Source organism: Lissotriton helveticus, chromosome 11 (assembly GCF_964261635.1).
Source record: "Lissotriton helveticus chromosome 11, aLisHel1.1, whole genome shotgun sequence".
Taxonomy (NCBI): domain Eukaryota; kingdom Metazoa; phylum Chordata; class Amphibia; order Caudata; family Salamandridae; genus Lissotriton; species Lissotriton helveticus.
In genome coordinates, this window is record NC_136072.1 from 221,226,242 (window position 1) to 221,245,908 (window position 19,667).

General features: G+C 45.3%; 1 protein-coding gene across 1 annotated transcript in view; it reads right to left on the reverse strand.

Annotated features, from left to right (window-relative positions):
* GMPS (guanosine monophosphate synthase) overlaps positions 1-19,667 on the reverse strand; it is a 515,861-nt gene that overhangs the window by 428,736 nt on the left and 67,458 nt on the right. The window contains exon 2 of the mRNA XM_078667712.1: positions 11,431-11,621. Within this exon, the coding sequence (XP_078523838.1) occupies positions 11,431-11,621 (191 nt within the window). The remainder of the gene's footprint in view (positions 1-11,430; positions 11,622-19,667) is intronic.

The following is a 19,667-nucleotide window of genomic DNA, read 5'->3' on the forward strand; positions in this document are numbered from 1 at the left end:
TAAGCCTCTATATCAGGGAGTGCGATCCCTCCGTTGTAAGGGTTGTGCTGCAATGTCTGAAGTGCAATTCTTTGGTGCCCGTCCTGCCATATTAATGATCTAATTTTGATATCTATCTCGGTGAAGATAGCCCTCGGCAGGGGATGGTATGTGTTCTGGAGGGCACACAAGAGTTGAGGCAGGGTGATCATTTTAAAGAGCCGCTCGACCAGTCAGGGTGAGAGGAAGGTCCTTCTATCACTCTATATCGGCACTAAAGTTGCCCAGGATGATGCCCAGATTCTCCTGTCTACACACCTCTGCGTGGGGCGTGACGAAAATGCCCAGATATGTAAAGCCCCTCGATACAACTCACAGTTCTCCAGGTAGAGAGCAATCTAATTGTGTGTTGGTCGGGCAGTACAGTGTAGATTTATTCCAGTTAATGTTGTACCCAGAGTGTCGTCCGTAATCCTAAATTTAAATTATTGAACACAATGCTATCCCAGAATACTTTGCTGCATACTAAAGTCTTGGAAATCTCCAGGTGTAGTGTGTGTATTCCAACATTAACAACAGAAATCCAGCTCACATAAGTATCTGATTTCCTAGCAAAAACACTCTGAAAAACCAGGAACTTAAATACCGAGAACCAAAGATGGCCACATGCCTGCAAGGATTGTGAAAGCCCATGGCACTGCGGCTTACAGTCTGTTCCAACTCTATCAATGTTCCTTGTGTAGTGTGCATGACACAAATGTCAAGCCGCACACCAAACGGCTCCCACATTTAGCACACAGCATTAAACTTCCCGATTTAGAACGGTTATGCACACATTAAGTTTGACAGAGCACATTGCCTCGCCCGTCCGGGTACCATGGGTGAGCATGGTCTGAGGATGCTAACAAGCACATGCGTTTGGAAGTTGGAAATGCCACTACTCCACCAGGAACATTATACCGTAGAGTTCTACAACAGAAGTGACTCACTCGTGTACACACAAACATGCACCTGAAGGCATGATTAAAATATATGCACATACTGGCTACCCATTGCTGCCCTTACTTGCCTATTGCATGTGTTGACTTGTATTTCAGTGCTTCAACTTCACATAGAATCATCAGTGCAGCTCTGTCTGGTCTATGCAGTGGACTAGACAGCCCTTCAAGGTGTATCTTCAATGGGATTGCACAAAGTTACACATCATGATGCTTGTTTTCCAAATAAATTCAGCAAACATTATGTGCCAAATACCCATCAATCGAAATCTACTGGTTGTTTCACAACCTTAGCCTGGGTCCCTGTTCTGTGCTGCTGAATCCTGAATGATTAGGACATGGAAACGTGGGGTGGGGGTGGGGGGGGGGGGGGGAAATCAGCTGCCCACTGGTCTGAGGGTGGCCAGGGAATGGCAACTGGCAAGCAGCAGTGGTCTTATAAAATTAAACTGGAAAGGGTGATATAAACATAAAAAAGGCATCGCCAGGCGTTAGGCTCACAAGAACCTCAGGACACGTTGACTAACATTTGCAGCCCATCGAGTGTATCATTTTAAGGGTCAACTGCCTCCAATTTTTAGAATTAAGAGACAATACTGCACCAGCACAAGAGGTGGTGGTGGGCGAGTTGCTGAGCATGCCCACACAGGAGGTAGAACCGTGTTTAGATGAGCTAGTGAAAGTTAATTTTAAGGGCATCAGGACGTGCCAACCAGTGCAGCGCACCATATTGTGATTGGCAATACGTTTTATGTGCGTCCGCCCAAACACAAATACACGTTCTGTTTCAACATTGTGCTTTAATTTTGCACAGTGGCTTCTGATGCTTTAACTGGCACCTGCTCATCCGAAGCTCACACGCTAAAGAGAACAGCAAACTTAGCAAGTGTACACATATTTCCAGAGTAATTTTTCAATATCATCAGCAGGGGACACCCACAGAAAGGGTAAGATAAGCTGAGGAAACGAAAAACAGACTGAAATGTGGAAAGGTTAGTGATGTAAAGTGAGCCTATGCGTGAGGTTGAAAAGTATATTATCTGTATCGAATAAGCGACCTGTAAGTGACTACAACTGTTACACCATAATTTGTCTGATACAATTTGCCATGTTAAGTCCCTGAGAGTGCAACTATCGTTTGTTTAAGGACCCACAAGCTGAAATGAAGAGCTTGGTTAGCTGGGAAAATATTGAAACAGATTACATTTGACACTATTTGGAAAGAATAAATGATATTGGCAAATTAACAGAAGCAAAAAAAAAAAAAACCATGGTCCGCTTCATTGCCCATCTCTCACTCACACAGCCTGGTAGCATGTCTCTATGCGGGGTGTTTGTTAAGCAGGTCTGTGGGCATGTTCATCAGCCTTCAAAACGATAGTGGCAATTTAAGTGTTCCTACTGGGGAACTCTGCGGTGGTAGGCAGCAGAGAGGCTGTTGTGGGTCCAGCGGAATGAGTAAAAGATTCCCGCCCTACTTCAGCAACTCTCAGCAGGAATCTTTAATGCGTGGCTGTATATACAGACCACAGCCAAACCGCCTCATGTGCTGCTATGTTGGTTTCTAAGTGAGTGACTGTGCGTTTTGGTTCATGTTGGTTCCATTTCAAGATTTAGATGGAGTTGTGAAACTATGCAGAGGATGTGCGTAAATTGAGTCAACAGAAGAAAACGAGTTACTTACCTGTAACTTCAGTTATCCAGTATTGGTATCTTTCATAGATTCACATCCTTAGAATCATCCCCGCCGACGAGGTGAGAGTCTCGCGGTACAATAAAATATATACATTATAGTCATAATAACATCACACCATAGGTCACTACACTAGCCTATCTTAGTCCTTTTGCAAAAAGAACCAAACTTGGAAACCAGCCAATCAGGCACCAGTCCCTCCTAGAACCTTCCACCACAGAGAGGCAAACCCTCAGATTTTCATAGCACAAGTGACAATAAGTATGCCCTAATAATAAGGTAAGCCTCTCCGGGGAGGCGGGAGGGTCGCATGTGAATCTATGAAAGATACCAATACTGGATAACTGAAGTTAGAGGTAAGTAACTCGTTTTCTTATCCAGTATTTGGGTATCTTTCATAGATTCACATACTTAGAATCAGAGTAGCTAGTAGTAAATAATACTTATAGACATAGTGGATGGTGGGTATCATAAGAAGTTCAAGAGATACCATGTCAAACCATTGCAAACATATATCAACAAACTTATACTGTGAGAAAGCGTAAGCCATACACATACACAACAATGAGTATACAATAAAGAATCTGTACAATATCAGAAACAATATATTCTTGCCATCAGGCTTACCTTATCTAAAGAGGTTTCATAGTACTGCTTGTCCAACTGCTGACTCAGCTTCTGTTGCCAGATCCAGGCAATAATGCAGAGTGAAAGTATGTACACTCTTCCAGGTTGCAGCCCGACAAATCTTGTCCAAAGACACACCAGCAAACAATGCCGTAGATGAGGACATTGCCCTGGTAGAATCAGCTTTAGGTTTGCTTGATAATGGATGGCCTGCCTTACAATGGCAGGATTGAATGGCGGATGCAATCCACTTCGAGATAGTAGCTTTTGATACAGCTGAGCCTGGCTTGGGTCCACCATACGAGAGAAATAACTGATGAGATTTTCTGATGGACACTGTCTGAGATATGTAGAATTTTAAGCATCTTTTTACATCCAAGGTATGCAATGGCTTCTCCGCTGCGGAAGTTGGATTAGGAAAGAATGTCCGCAATATCACCGGCTCATTGAGATGAAATGAAGTAGAAACTTTAGGTATCAATGTTGGATAAGTCCACAGGAGGACATAATCATTAGCGAATTTCAAATATGGTTGCCTTATAGTAAACGCCTGTATTTCACTCACTTGTCGGGAAGAGGTGAGTACCAACAGTAGAGCCGTCTTCCATGAGAGATACTTGATATCTGCTTTATGAATGGGTTCAAATGGATGCTTCCTCAGTTGTTGTAGAACTAGATTCAGCGTCCATTCCGGAGGAGGAGCTCTAATAGGTGGGAAAGTTCTGATATGTCCCTTCAGGAACTGCTTAATGAGACGATTGAAACAAAGTGATGCCATCCCAGAAGATCTTCTGTATGTAGAAATAGCAGCTAAATGCAATTTAACCGATGCGAACGTTAGACCAGACTTTGAAAGCGACAATAGATAAGGCAGAACCTTATCGGGAGAACATTCTATCGGATGTAAGCTGTTGTTAGAGCACCAGCCACAGAATCTCTTCCATTTTAAGGCATAGGTCCGTGATGTAGAAGGGGCCCTTGTTTATTCAGTATGTCCCTGCATTCTTGAGGTAAGTCTACATCCCTGAAATCTGTGAGTCTAGGAACCAAGCATGGAGTTGCAGTTGAGCTGGGCAAAGATGAAGAATCTGGCCTTTGCTCATTGTTAGTAGATCCGGTAGTATCGGAAGGCGGAATGGCCTGCACTTGGAGAGAAGGAGAAGCTCTGTGAACCAATGCTGACGTGGCCATTTCGGTGCTATCAGAATCATGCAGCAGGGTTCCTTCTTATTCTTGTGTAGAAGCCTTGGGATCGGAGGAAAGGCAGGGAATGCATAGGCAAAGATTCCCGTTCATCTCATCATGAAAAGCGTTCCCCCAGGAACCATTCTCCGGCTCCCAACTTGCGAAGAAAAGGCACTTCCGACTGTCTTTGGTGGCAAAGAGATCCAGCTTTGGCTTGCCTCATTTCTGAAAGATATTGTCCAGTATTGTTTGATCCAGCTCCCATTCGTGACACGATTTTGTTGCCCGGCTGAGGGAATCTGCCCAGGTACTCTGGATCCCTGGAAGATGTTCCACTTTGATTGTGATATTGTGCTGGAGAAGCCACTTCCAGATGTTTTGAGCTTCCTGGGACAGAATGCGAGGACTTGTACCACCCTGCTTGCTTAGGTAATGCATGCAAGTGGTGTTGTCAGTTCTGATTAGAACTGTAGATCCTCAGAGACGAGGTAGAAAAGACTGCAGGGCCAGAGAAAATGTTTGAAGCTCCAGAAAGTTGATGTGCATTTTCGCCATTGCTTAAGGCCACTTCCCTCTTATGCTTTGGTCTTGAAGATGGGCAACCAACCTTCTAGGGAAACATCAGTGGTGATGATAAAATCCGGAACTGGAGGCTGAAAAGTGAGCCCTAAGGAGACATTCTTAGAACACCTCCACCAAGAAAGCGTTTCTTTCGTAACTGGAGTTACTCGAACCATGTCGTCGAATGAACCTGAGATCTGGAGCCTCTGATTGTCCAACTCCTCTTGAATTGGTCTCATCTTTAGCCATGCCTGAGGCACTAACAGAATTACCGACGACAAAATCCCCAGAAAAGATTTGATCATTCTCACTGAAGCGAACTTTCTTTTTAGGAGGTCCGATGCCAGAGAGAGAAGGCGAGATATTCTGTCTGTGGACAAGAATGCTTTGTCTTGAATAGTGTCTAATCTTGCTCCCAGAAACGGTATCACTTGAGAAGGATAGAGGCTTGACTTTTGGGCGTTTAACGAGAGGCTCAGAGAGTGAAACATTTGCAGGCACTTGGTTGTTGCAAGAGAAGCCTGGCGAAAGGATGGAGCCTTTATTAGCCAGTCGTCCAGATAACAATCAATCAATCAATCAATTTATAGAGCGCGCTACTCACCCGTGAGGGTCTCAAGGCGCTAAAGGGATGGGTGCTGTCATTGCTCGAATAGCCAGGTCTTGAGGTGTTTCCTGAAGGTGAGGTGTTCCTGGGTCAGTCGAAGGTGTGCGGGGAGTGAGTTCCATGTTTTTGCGGCCAGGTAGGAGAAAGACCTTCCTCCAGCGGTGGTTCTGTGGATCCGTGGAACGGTGGCGAGGCTGGCTGAGCGGAGCTGGCGGGTGGGGGTGTAGAACGAGAGGCGGTCGTTGAGGTATACGGGTCCTTTGTCGCGGAGCGCTTTGTGTGCGTGGGTGAGGAGCCTGAACGTGATCCTCTTGTTGAGGGGGGGCCAGTGCAGGTTTCTTAGGTGGGCGGATATGTGGCTGTGGCGGGGGATGTCGAGGATGAGTCGGGCGGAGGCGTTTTGTGGGAATAGTTGGGTGCCTTGCAGCCTGAGATGAGCTGCTACCGGAGCTAGAAATTTGGTAAAGACTGTTGGAGCCGAGCGCAGGCCAAATGGAAGGACTTTGAATTGGAAATGTGCACCTGCCACAGTGAATCTCAGAAACTTTTGATGTTTGGGATGAATAGGGATATGAAAATACGCATCCTGGAGATCCAAGGTTGTCATGAAATCCGCATGGTCTAGAAGCTGAAGAATTTCCTGAAGTGTTACCATGCGAAAGGATTTCTTCTGTAGGTACTTGTTCAGCATTCGCAAATATAAGATCGGCCTCCAATACCCAGACGTTTTCTTTATCAGGAAAAAACGAGAAAAGAATCACTTTCCTGTCTGAGTGAGGAACTCTTTCTATCGCCCCTTTTAAAAACATAGATTGTACCTCTTTCCTGAGTAGAGAAAGATGCAGTGGGTTTTTCTTTGGAGGTGGATGAGGAGGGGGAAATTTGGTGAACTCCAAGGTGTGTCCCAATTTTATGATATCTAATACCCACTTGTCCTTGGTTATTTTCATCCAATTGTTGAAATATTGGGAGGTTTTTGGAATTTTGAATGCTTGAGGCATGTCTGGTGCAATAGGAATGTCACTGCCTTCTGGCAGAATCTCTGCCTTGAGGTTGACGCCTCTTGCCTTGTTGCCTATAGGCGGCAGTTGGAGGGTTCCTGTAGGCTTGCTGTTGTTGCTGATACGAATATCCGTACCGACCCTGGTTCCCCTGCTGCTGGTATTTCTGGTAACCCCCACGAAAGGAGTAGGAACCTCTGCCTCTTGCTCCTCGAAAAGGTGTCTTCCGATATTGCAAGGAACCCAATGATCTTGCAGTATCTGTGTCCTTTTTTATATCCTGTAGTGTGTCGTCGATATGCTTGCCAAACAAGAGATCGCCATCAAAAGGCATGTCCAGGATTTTCATCTGGATTTCTGGTCGAAAATTCGACGCTTTAAGCCAGCCCTGTCTTCTAAGTGTAGCCGCTCCTGCTAGTTGACGGAATCCAAGAGACACAATATCCATAGAGATATCTATGATTTCGGAAGCGGCTCTTTCACCCTCCGTGAGAATTTTTCTTGCCTCCATTTCCTTGTCATCAGGCAGATCTTCTATATAGGGCGAGATGTCTGACCACAATTGACGGTCATATCTGCCTAATATGGCTAAACAATTTGTAGCCCGAACAGTAGCGCCTGCCATCGTGGTAAAACGTTTGCCTATGTTGTCCAAGCGTCTTCCATCCTGTCATGCCCCGGGATTCATGAGTACTGTCCCTTTAAGTCCTACACCTATAAATCCTGACTGAGCCCTGGGAGCGAGGCTTTACGTTCTTGCGTCTAGCTCCGTGGCTCTATGTTCCGTCTGGATTCTTCTGCCTGACTTCCTGTTTGGTGTTTCCGTCCTGCAGACGGGCTTTGGAGTCCTCTGTCCTTAGCTCTATCTCGTTGTTCCCGGCTGCTACTTAGTGGCTCCCCTGGTGCCTTTGCGCTGTGTTGCTCCGTCGTCTGGCCGGGCATTGTTTTCTTTGAACCCTTGCTCCCGTCCACTGCCCCGCCCGGCGGCCGGGTTTATGCTCCGCCATCCGGCCGGGCACTCTATTCCTTACACCCGATTCTGCCCTTTGCTCCGCTCGACGGCCGGGCTTGGTCTCCGCCGTCCAGCCGGGCTACACGTCCCTCCTCAATCCAACACCAGTTTGCTGCTCCGCCCGACGGCCGGGCTTGGTCTCCGCTGTTCGGCCGGGTGGTGGGTGTCTCTTCTTTTCCCTCTTTTAGGTATTTAGGATTAGTTTTCCTGTGTTGTGCATATAGCACGAAGGCCGGGCTTGTGCTCCGCCTTAGTCCCTTATTAGTCCCTTTCCTTCCTGACTTGGCTGTGACACGGCTGGTTCTTTCTACATCCATCTCCTTGTGCCAACATATATTCGTGTTTTGGGACACTTGCGTGGACTCTCATCAAGGTTCAGTCTTCCAGAAACCACACAGCAAAGAATTACGGTAACAGCGCTGTGCGCTGCCTGTTTGTTCATGTACAATATTTAATGGTTATAGTTTCTTTATACATGTATTTCCTATCATAGATTTACATATACAGCATTGGAGTTGCCTTTGGATTCTCGCCAAGTGTGTTTCGAGTATTACATCCATTGGACATTCTTGCACATTAATCCAAGTAAGAGCATGGTGTTTAAGTGCTACATAGTACATGTTCAAGTTGTAGGAGAAGTGACATTGATTGTTGTTTATTCATTCCAGTCTCAGTTCAAGACGATCCTCCACACTTCCTATACATCTATTCTGAAGCTTAGACAAAACATTGATGGTATGTATTATTGACATAGGGACACATATAGACGATAGTATAGACACTGTTGTTTCATAACGTGCATATTTGTTTCAGCCCTACGTCCACCAGAATTCTGTACATTGTGTTGTACGACCAAGCAGAAGATTCCAGCCAAGATTTCTTTTTACCTTCCCAACCTTTCCTTGTTTTGTCTCCCTGTTTTCCCCTGGCGAGCCTCTCGTCACTCTAGTGTTTGATAGAGTCGGAAGGCCGTAGGGGAAGGCTGTGGTATATCTTCGGATCCCTGACGCTCCTGTGGAACCTGCCTAGAAATCCTCACACATCCTTGTCAAGAGGAGCGGTTATTGGAGTTGAAGGGTTCCTTGATTTTCTTTGCGCTGCCTGAGAGATAACCGAGTCTGCTTTAGGGTGACCCAAAAGGCAGGCAGGTGCATCATCCGGTGCTTTGTATTTTTTGTCAATCCTAGGGAGGATTGTCGGAATGGAGAATGGAGTTTTCATGATCTTTACTCTCCCTTTCCATATATGATCAATTATGGGAATAGAACGTGTAGACTTCCTGTTTTGGTCTTTAAAATCATATAAGAAACACTCCGTCTTCTGTACAGGCATGTTTAGGTGAAACCTAGCAGATGCCCTATCCATAATGGCATGGAAACTTCCTATGTCCTCAGAAGGAGAGTCTGCAGCTGGAGGAATTGGTGAAGCTGGAGTCAGAATTAGATATTCATCCCATTCGTCTACGGTAGTGGGTGAATTAGGATTTTCCCCATCCTCAGCTACCGTGTCCCCGTCATCATCTTGTACCAGCTGCGAAGGCAACGTCACCTGAGGCTCAGAAACTGGTGTTGCAGGTGTCGCAGGTTGCATCTCTAAAGGTGCAGAAGGTTGTTGTTGAGGTAGAACTGGAGGAAAACGGCTATTATAGTCTTTTAACATTGCCGTAAGGTCCTGGAGCAAGGAAGCAGGCATTGAACCACTGGTTCTTGATGGAATACTTCCTGAGGCCCTCTAAGGGACTCACATGGTTCATAATATTCTTCATCTTCATCATCCTCCTGATATTTTATCCTGAGTTGTGAAGGGTCATGTGTCTGTCCGGAGGGGTCATCATCATCTACAGATTCCTCCAAGTAATGGCTTGGAGGTAAAGGTGAAATATGTGATACATCATGGAAAAAGTGTCTGGAAGACGACAATTTAGAGCTCAAAATAGGCGTAAATTGTAAAGGTGTAGGTTTTTTACGCTTCAAAGTGGCAGAAATAGATGTCGATTGTGATTCACATTCAGCTGAAATGGCTGTAACAGACGGCATCGCCGATGTTGTGATCATAGTTGTCGTCGACGGAAGAGACATCGTCAATGATGTGGTAGTTGACGTCATGGTTGAAGTTGACGGTAGACTCGCCGTCAAGGGAATATTCATAGTCGACGGTGGGCTCGTCGACGATATAGTCGTAGACGGTGGGCTCGTCGACGGTATCGCCATCGACGGTGGGCTCATCGACGGTAACGTCATCAACGGCGGGCTCGCCGACGGAACATGAAGCATCGTCAATGGGATACTAGTCGACGACGGGACAATCGTCGTCGACGGTGGAGGCATCATCGACGGGATCTTCGATGACGAATCCAGCGTCGACCTGATGCGAGTCGTCGACGGCGTAGGGACTCTCGCCATCAATGCAGTCGACGGGGATTTCGCCGACGGTATACTTTTCTTTGACGCTGAAGATCCACTCACCTTCTGTGGTGATTTTCTCGTCAACGAAGATGTTTAACTCATCGCTGGAAGGTCTTGAAGAGATTTCGAGGTAGTTTTCTGAGAAACAGTCACCTTTCTCTTTTTTTGAGGAAGAGTGACCCACCTCAGAAGAGGATGTTTTCAAGGTCTTACTTAGCTTCTTAGGAGGATCTCCAGATCTATCCCTCTTCTTGGATATGGGAGTGGACACTTGAGGACTAACACTGCCTTAACCTTCAGATACAACTTCAGATGATGCCTTCAACTTCTCCAACCAAACCAGCAGGCATCCTTCTCTATCCTTCAAGGTCTTGGCAGGAAAGGTTCTACAGATCCTGCAGTCCTTAACCATATGTGCTGGGTAGAGGTAATAAATACACTCCTTATGTGGTTCCTCGAAGTGTAGTCTCTTCTTCCCACAAGAACAGACCAAAAACAAACTCTTCTTGGAATCAGACGGGTTTCTTCACAGAAAGTAAAGCTTTAAGGAAAAAACTGAGCAGAGCTCAGGGAGACTCCCTAACACACGAGGTGCGGTAGAAAATCTGAGGGTGTGCCTCTGTGGGGAAGGTGCTAGGAGGGGCTGGTGCCTGATTGGCTGGTTTCCAAGTTTGGTTCTTTTTGCAAAAGGACTAAGATAGGCTAGTGTAGTGACTTTGCTATCTACTATAGCCTATGGTGTGATGTTATTATGACTATAATGTATATATTTTATTGTACCGCGAGACTCCCACCTCGTCGGCGGGGATGATTCTAAGCATGTGAATCTATGAAAGATACCCCAATACTGGATAACTGAAGAATTTTTGTCTGGTAGGTAGGATGCTTTTTTGATTTCGACCAAGTTGTTCCCCCTGGCCCCACGCCAAACCCGGACTTTGAGAGAGGTGAGGAGTAGAATGATCATCCTTCTGATACTGGGTGAAAGTTGGGAAGACGTGTCAAGGACACAGTTGAGGACCTGTGTTTAGGAGGGGTATTATTTAATGAAGGTGTGCGATCATAAGGTATTTACTCAAAGACCGGAATCTACTCCCACCCTGTCTACGCCCCAGTGGAGAAACAGTTATTGAAAAGACCTCATCGGGAAAGTCAACACCAGCCATGGGACCCAAATGTACTCATTTGCGTGGTTCGATTGAATCACACTTTATAGTGCGTGAAGTGGGGATATCTGTAATCTAGGCTAATGAATAATCACAGCTGTACATGGAAAATGTGACCAAATACAATGTTGGCAGGACGGACCAGCTACGACGGCTGGTATTGTATATATCAATTTAATACATTTAGTGAAAATACCTGAATCCTTGTTCTTTAATTGCAAATGCAGGTGTTTCCAAAGGGTAGATCTCAGATTGCACAAAAAATTCTCGGATTCGTCGGTCTATGACTTTTCCGTACTGCGCTCCAGCATCCAGAATCACCACCGCTCCCTCATAATGATGCTGGCCATCCTTAAGGTCTCCCCCAGCAGTCTCCAGCTGTGAAATCTATCAACAATTCATAAACACTTCATAAGTATCTCCTATAGATGTATACATTTTACGCTATACTGATAATGTAGCATACAATTAAAGATAGCATTTTAATAATTGGCATGAAAATAGGCACAGAGTATAAAAAATCTTATCAATCGTTCAAACAAAAGTATATTTGACTAAATCATGACTAAATAGAACTGTCGAAAAAAAGAATCAAATTAATCATACATCGGTTGCGACCCTCCCATGACGTAATACTGAAATTTGTTTTAGACCACTGAAGCTCTAAAGAACCTTTAGGTGTTTTTCGCTGCAGTGATCACAAGGACATTGACTTCTTGGAAGCCTCTGTGCCCATTCAACGATGGATTACACAGACTCCTTTCTCTGGTGTTAATCACTAGAACTATACACTACACACAACACAGCCAAACCAGAAATCTGGGGAAAGGGTTGCTCTCATCTAGGGAGTCCGTTTTTTGTCTTTGTGTTGTGCCCCCCTTGAAGGTAGATCAACCTTGTATGATTCAAACTTGTCCCTCAGAGCAGACTTCATGGTGTTTTATAACGTTAAGTGTTCTATTTCTTATGTACATTTTTTACTTTATTTTTTCCATTTCATTGTAGCGCACAGCTTTTGATTTTCTTTGTGGTGTGTCCTTTTGGTTTTGAAATTGACATCTCTGCAGTTTGTATAGTTGCATGAGTTTGGTAAAGAAACTATTTTGTAATATTTACTTCAAATGTGTATCACTGCCCTGCTTGAATGTTTTGGTTTACTGTTGTAATAATTTTAGCATATTTAGCTTATATTTTATTGTCTTTAAAGTTCACAATTGTGCAAGATCTATAATGTGTTGCATTGTGTGTAGTTTTTTCCTTCCTAGTGGGATATCTTTGGTGCTTGCTGTCTGTGTAGATTAGGTTCAGTTAATCCTCAGTGTAGCTGCTGTGTCAAGTAGGAGGTATCTAAATATATTTTTGTAACCGAAAGTTCATTATGTGGTTTGTAGTTATGGTTTATTTCCAGATAGTTATATTTCAATTGTATTTACCGTTTGATACAAACGCAGTTTGTTGAATTCTAATTTGACACAGTGTTTAGAGTTGCCCGTTTAATGTGACAGATTTATTAGTAAGCATTTTGACAGCTCGCAGACTGGCCACCCAGCAGGTTGCTGGTGTGCTTTTTAGATTTCGCCTGGCGTCCGCTGCGCAGCAGCGTTCGCGCAGGCGAAAACTGTTGTGAAGAGTATGGTGCCTTTGTCACGCCTCTCACTTCCATTGGCTAGCTCCATAAATGGAGGCTAGCCATTGGAAGAGAGAGGCGTCCGTCATTCTGCGAGGCGACTCGTGGGCGTTCCTGAGATTTGTTCTCATCCAGCCTCTTTTAGCACGTCAGTGCGGCGGTGGACGGGGTTTATTTTTTTGTTCGTCCATGTTTCTTTTGGTCATTCCGCGGCCGACCGCCGCAGGAAGTCCAGGTCCAGGTGAGTGCTTTTGATTGTGGCCGTTTCCGCCGCCCCCCTCCCGCTGTCCGTGTGCCCGTTCCCGCACCCCCCTCCCGCTGTCCGTGCCTTTCCCGCCCCCCCTCCCGCTGTCCGTGCCTTTCCCGCCCCCCTCCTGCTGCCCCTGCCTTTCCTGCCCTCCCTCCGTCCGTGCCTTTCCTTGTTTATTTTAGTTGCATTTGTTCAATTTCACTTCCATGGCGTGAAGCTTACTGTGTAGTCCTTCTTCTTTTTCAACCGTGTCGCTGACTTAGAAGATGACCTGTGGTACGCATGCGCTATCGCGTTTTGACCTCTGCGGCCTGCGCCGTTCTGAAAGCGATTGGGCGGCGGGGTTCGCATATTCCCGCCGCCATGCCCGGAACCATAGAAGTGCCCACTTTGGAGGAGCTGCGTGTGAATGAGGTAAGGGACGTATGGCCCTCAATGAATGGCTTGTGTTGTTATTTAACACTAGACCTATTCCTACCGAATGGAAAAGACTGCGATACAGCTACTAAGTTTTATGTAAGCATACGTGAGTCTCTTCGTTTTCGGTTGTGTGCTCATATGGACGTTTTTTGACCCATGTGTGAAACTTTGAGTGAGATAGCTGCAGGATTGTGGTGCACTGCTGAGATCGTCATTTATCTTAGTTGTCAAATAGTAAAATGAAAAGTATCGAAATGCAACAGATCGGATAAACTGCTCGCACCAGGGATAGGACAACTGTACAACTAAGGTGCAGTCCATGAAGGTGAACTATATCCGGTAGCAGCCTACTTTCCTCTTTGTCTTATTGCCATCTGTGTTTTTAGGTATCGCCTACCAGATGGCTTTTAGGTATGTGGTTGCGAAATACTTGAGAATGATACCAAGAATTTACAGTAAGGCTAGCCGGAGGAAGTCCATGTCCAGGTGAGTGCTATTGATTGTGACCGCTCCCTCCGCCCCCCTCCCGCTGTCCGTGTGCCCATTCCCGCACCCCCCTCCCGCTGCCCGTGCCTTTCCCGCACCCCCCCGCTGCCGTGCCTTTCCCGCCCCCCCTCCCGCTGTCCGTGCCTTTCCCGCTCCCTCTCCCGCTGTCCGTGCCTTTCCCGCCCCCCCTCCTGCTGTCCGTGCCTTTCCCGCCCCCCTCCCGCTGTCCGTGCCTTCCTGCCCTCCCTCCGTCCGTGCCTTTCCTTGTTTATTTTAGTTGCATTTGTTCAATTTCACTTCCATGGCGTGAAGCTTACTGTGTAGTCCTTCTTTTTCAACCGTGTCGCTGACTTAGAAGATGACCTGTGGTACACATGCGCTATCGCGTTTTGACCTCTGCAGCCTGCCTAGTCTGTCTGCAGAAGGGGACTTGAAGGAGAGCTGGTCCTTTGGAACTTCAGAGGCCGTTCTGAAAGCGATTGGGCGGCGGGGTTCGCATATTCCCGCCGCCATGCCCGGAACCATAGAAGTGCCCACTTTGGAGGAGCTGCGTGTGAATGAGGTAAGGGACATATGGCCCTCAATTAATGGCTTGTGTTGTTATTTAACACTAGACCTATTCCTACCGAATGGAAAAGACTGCGATACAGCTACTAAGTTTTATGTAAGCATACGTGCGTCTCTTCGTTTTCTGTTGTGTGCTCATAAGAACGTTTTTTGACCCATGTGTGAAACTTTGAGTGAGATAGCTGCAGGATTGTTGTGCACTGCTGAGATCGTCATTTATCTTAGTTGTCAAATAGTAAAATGAAAAGTATCGAAATGCAACAGATCAGATAAACTGCTCGCACCAGGGATAGGACAACTGTACAACTAAGGTGCAGTCCATGAAGGTGAACTATATCCGGTAGCAGCCTACTTTCCTCTTTGTCTTATTGCCATCTGTGTTTTTAGTTATTGCCTACCAGATGGCTTTTAGGTATGTGGTTGCGAAATACTTGAGAATGATACCAAGAATGTGGGGGGGGGGGGGGTGTGTGTGTGTGTGTGTGTGTGTGTGTGTGTGTGTGTGTGTGTGTGTGTGTGTGTGTGTGTGTGTGTGTGTGTGTGTGTGTGTGTGGCGCTCTGGGTGAGTGTGTGTGTGCGGCTCTGGGTGTGTGTGTGGCTCTGTGTGTGTGTGTGGCTCTGGGGTGTGTGTGTGTGGCTCTGGGGTGTGTGTGTGTGGCTCTGGGGTGTGTGTGTGTGGCTCTGGGGGTGTGTGTGTGTGGCTCTGGGTGTGTGTGTGTGGCTCTGGGTGTGTGTGTGTGGTAGTAATTGCTGTCTGCTGAGCTCGTCTGTAGGGTACAATAGGTCTCACATTTGCGAGAGATTAAGCTAATGGCAATGTAAATGACAATGCCATTTATTTATCTGTTTTTAAAACCAACACATAAATACAAATTTTGTCATTTACAATGTCAATAGCTCTAACTTTTCCAAAGGTGAAACCATTGCATTGTAAATGCTGGTTTAATCTGCCCCCTAACATGGTTCCGAGACTGTCTATGCATCAGAGGCAGAGGACCAAGTGTATGATTCTGGCTGTGAATTTTCTGTTGAAAAGGAATCTTGGGATGAGTCCACTACTAGTGCTGATGAAGTGCCTCATTTAGAGGAAGGGTTTTGATTATGCCTGCAGGACAGCATAAGAGAGCTGGATTGCAGCCAGGGTTTGGAAGGTTTCCCATTGGAAGTACTCGACCCTGGATTGCCACTAACGTTGGCGCCTGTTTGGTCTGCCTTTATTAGTGTAGAGTTAATACAGATAATTTTTTTGCCTATCAATTTCTTCCAGCTCTTTATTGATGATGTTGATGAGCAGGCCAATCTACATGCAGAACAGTATACGAGGGACAACAATACAACACTTAAGACCAGCTCTAGAGCTACTCTTCAAACTTCACATTTTTTCCATACTTTTCTGTGACATAAGCGTCCCAAATCTGCAGCAATCCAGCAGTGTTTCACCCCCTTACCCTGCATTTGTTCGGATTTTTTTTTTTTTATAAAGAAATTCTTAGGAAAATAACTTTATCTCACCCCTTTGTGAGGTCAAACCTACTTACTATAAAATCTCTCTCTAGGCAATGTGATGCAGGTAGGGCTATGTGGGGGGTGGGTTATATTGCCAGTCAGTGGTAAGCAGGAATGCTGCAAAAAAAACAGTGGCCAGTAAAAAAATTATTTTGCGTATGGAGTCATAACCATACATAGCAACAAAGCCACTTTTCGGGTTGTTTGCGGTCTTTTGGCACGTTAAGTAAGTATTGAACCTGGTGACGAAAATAATTTACAAGTTTTAATGTATGTATTGGAGTCAATTAGGTACTTATTACCATTCCTCCCAGAGAAGAAGAAAAGTTGAACTAAACAATGCTCTCATAACTGTGGCTGGACATAGTGTGTGCATCTTTACAAACATGCAATATTTCGTCGAGTAGAAAGCCTTACAACCATATTTCTCAAATAAAGCACAGTCCGGGCGCTCACAATCCGTCAGCTTGGGACCATATCGCTCCTCCTCAAGGATGCTTACGAAGGGGGTGCCACAGGGCTCATGCCTAAGCCCCACATTGTTTAATGTGTAAGTGGCCCCCCTTGCTGAGATTGTGAGAAAATATGGATTCACCCCGGTGTCCTACGCTGACGACACCCAACTTCTCTACCCTTTCCATTCCCTAAACTCCAATGTAAGGGATAATTTCGCGGAAGGCATGAGGGCCATATCCAACTGGATGGCGGCCAACCGCCTCCAATGCAACGTTGGAAAAACAGAGCTAATGCTTTTTGGAAAAGCGTCCATACTATGGTCCCCCGACTGGTGGCCTTTAGACCTGGGACCAGTACCCACCCCAAAATTAACAGTAAAAAATTTGGGGGTGAAGTTAGATCAAAATCTAACCTTGAAGGAACATGTGAGTACAGTTGCTGGGGCATGTTTCCACACAATTGGTTTGTTAAAGCGAGTCTTCCCATACCTATCAGATAACTACAGAAAGACCCTAGTGCAGACTATGGTGATAAGTAAAATTGATTATTGCAATGGAATCCTGATACAAGCCAACGAGAACGCCATAAATCGCCTCCAGGTAGTCCAAAACACAGCGGCAAGACTGGTTTTGAATGCCCCCCCCCAGAACCCCTTCCAAGCCTCTACTGCGAGAACTTCACTGGCTGCCAATACGGCAACGCATCAAATTTAAAATCTGTTGCATGGTTCACAAATGCCTGTTCGGGAAAGCCCCCAATTATCTGACTCAAAAGTTGCCCCTTTACAAACCTGACAGAGCACTACGGTCAAGCAATCAATTGCTGATAAAAACTCCTCTGGTAAAAAAAAACCAGACAAGGTGGCAGAGCCTTCTCTCTGGTAGGGCCCAATCTTTGGAACAACCTCCCACCCGACCTAAGACAAACCTCTAACCATTCTTCCTTCAGAAAAAAATTAAAAACTTGCTTATTCCTGGAAGAATAAATAATCAACTGTCAGCTGATAACCACAACCTCTGGTAACACCTGCCAAGCCACCTTGCGAGCAAAGCGCGGAGATACCCCGTAAGGCAGTGGTTCCCAAACTTTTGACTCCTGAGGACCCCCACTGAGTCACCGCTGGAAGCCAGGGACCCCCAAGCGATTTCTATGATTTAAATTTCAAACATTAAAACAGTAATTCAGAAAAAATAAACACGCGTGCACACAAAACAAATACTCGAATTACTAAGGATTTTAGGGGCATATTTAGAAGCCCTATCTCCATGGGAACATCACTTTTTGCAACGTTCCCATAGCAATAGAGGCTTTGCCGTATTTACAAGCCTGCGTTAAGCCACTTAACATGGCTTAACGCTGCCTTGTAAATAAGATCCCCTGTCACACAATGCCTAGCATGAAAGGGGTGGGCAGTGGGTGTTGCGGTGGGTGTTCCACCGCAACACCCATTGATTTTGACGCTGCCCCCTATTTACAAGGGCAGCATAAATAGGAGGTAGTGCCAAAATTAAGCCAGGGAAAACCAGGTCTTAACTTGGGAAACCGAGGAGAAATCCTTTATTTCTCCTCGTTTTTGTTTTTTCAATGTGTGCTCGCTTTGTGCAGCACACATGGAAAAAGCAAAACGCTTTGGATTGTTTATATTCAGGAAGGTGACCCTTCCTGCACATAAACAAGCTTTAAAAAAATCCATTTTGTAACTTCCATGCTGCATTAAGCAGCACACATAGAAGTGACAAAACGAAATTTCAAGATTGAAGCGGGACCTTCCTGCGCATAAACAATCTTCCACTGCATACACACACCCTTGCACTATGGTGCAAGGGTTCCCCGTTGGCGCTACACTGCTAAGTGTAGCGCCTGCACAGGGGGAAACAAAGGCTGCACCATATTCTTGTAAATATGGTGCAGCCCGCTGTTTCTGAAGTGGTGGAGCGTGTCGTTAAGCCAAGGAGGCTAACGACACTCTCTGCCACTTCTGTTGTAAATATCCCCCTTAGTATTTTATATTCAAAGAATTTGCAAAAAACAAAACATTTTAATGGGAAAGTTGGTGCTGCATCTCCGTGACTAACTTTTAAATGGTTGGTTTTATTTCGTAGTACAAGGCTCCTGCTACGGCCAAACTTGAAACCCAAAGCAGCCCTGGCAAATGTTTTCAGACCAGTCGCCATACGGTGCACACCAAGTGCAGTGAGTGAGCCTGACCACTACAAAGGGGGCTTTGGGAGGCTCTCCCTCCAAGAAATTTAGGAAACATTGGCGCAGTCTAAAACACATATATCATTATATATTAAATTGTATTGGCTTTTAATGAATAGTAAATGAAGACCTTACTATACACCAGGATACAACAATCTTTGTTGGGGTTCTTCAATGATTCCCTTATTATACTCCTTCAGCAATGCCTCTCATCTCTCCATAGCCTCTCTGTCACATGTATTTCATTTGTTTTATAGTATCTCTCATACCATTGCAGGATGTCGGAGCACTTTACATCACATACATATAGAGACTATGAATCATACGTGTAAATCAGTGTATAGAAAATGTTACATAAGGCAAAGGGTACTACAATGTGTAGGATACACAAGTCATTCATACTAGTAGGCATGAGTGCTTGATCCGGAGAAGCGCAAACTTGGGATTCAGAACATCAGCTAGTGGTTAGCATTGACTTTAAAAAAAAAAATGTATTTCCGCCCATATAAACCTTTTTAGCAACATCAGGATAATGAAAGGCTTGGAAAAAACATGTTACTAACTTGTACCATGCAGTTTGCAAGCAGTTCTTTGATGACAGTTTATAGGTCACTGTGCTAGATTACGATTGTCACTTATGAACTGCAGAGTAACAAAAAAATCTGTGACAAAAGCAGCAACCCACTGACCAATGCACATAAAACAGTTTTTTTCCAAATGCATGGTACACGTTCTTTGCACCCTCTGTTCTGTGCTACGTTAGATATCTCAAAGCTGCACTGGACAAAACTCTCATCTCTCCAGCAGGTGCATTAATCACTGGCGTTATTTTGACACTTTTATTGTTGCTCTAAAACTGCTAATTAGACAAAGAACTTTGCATTCCTTTTAAAACTGCCTCTTGCGGACCCCCTGGGAA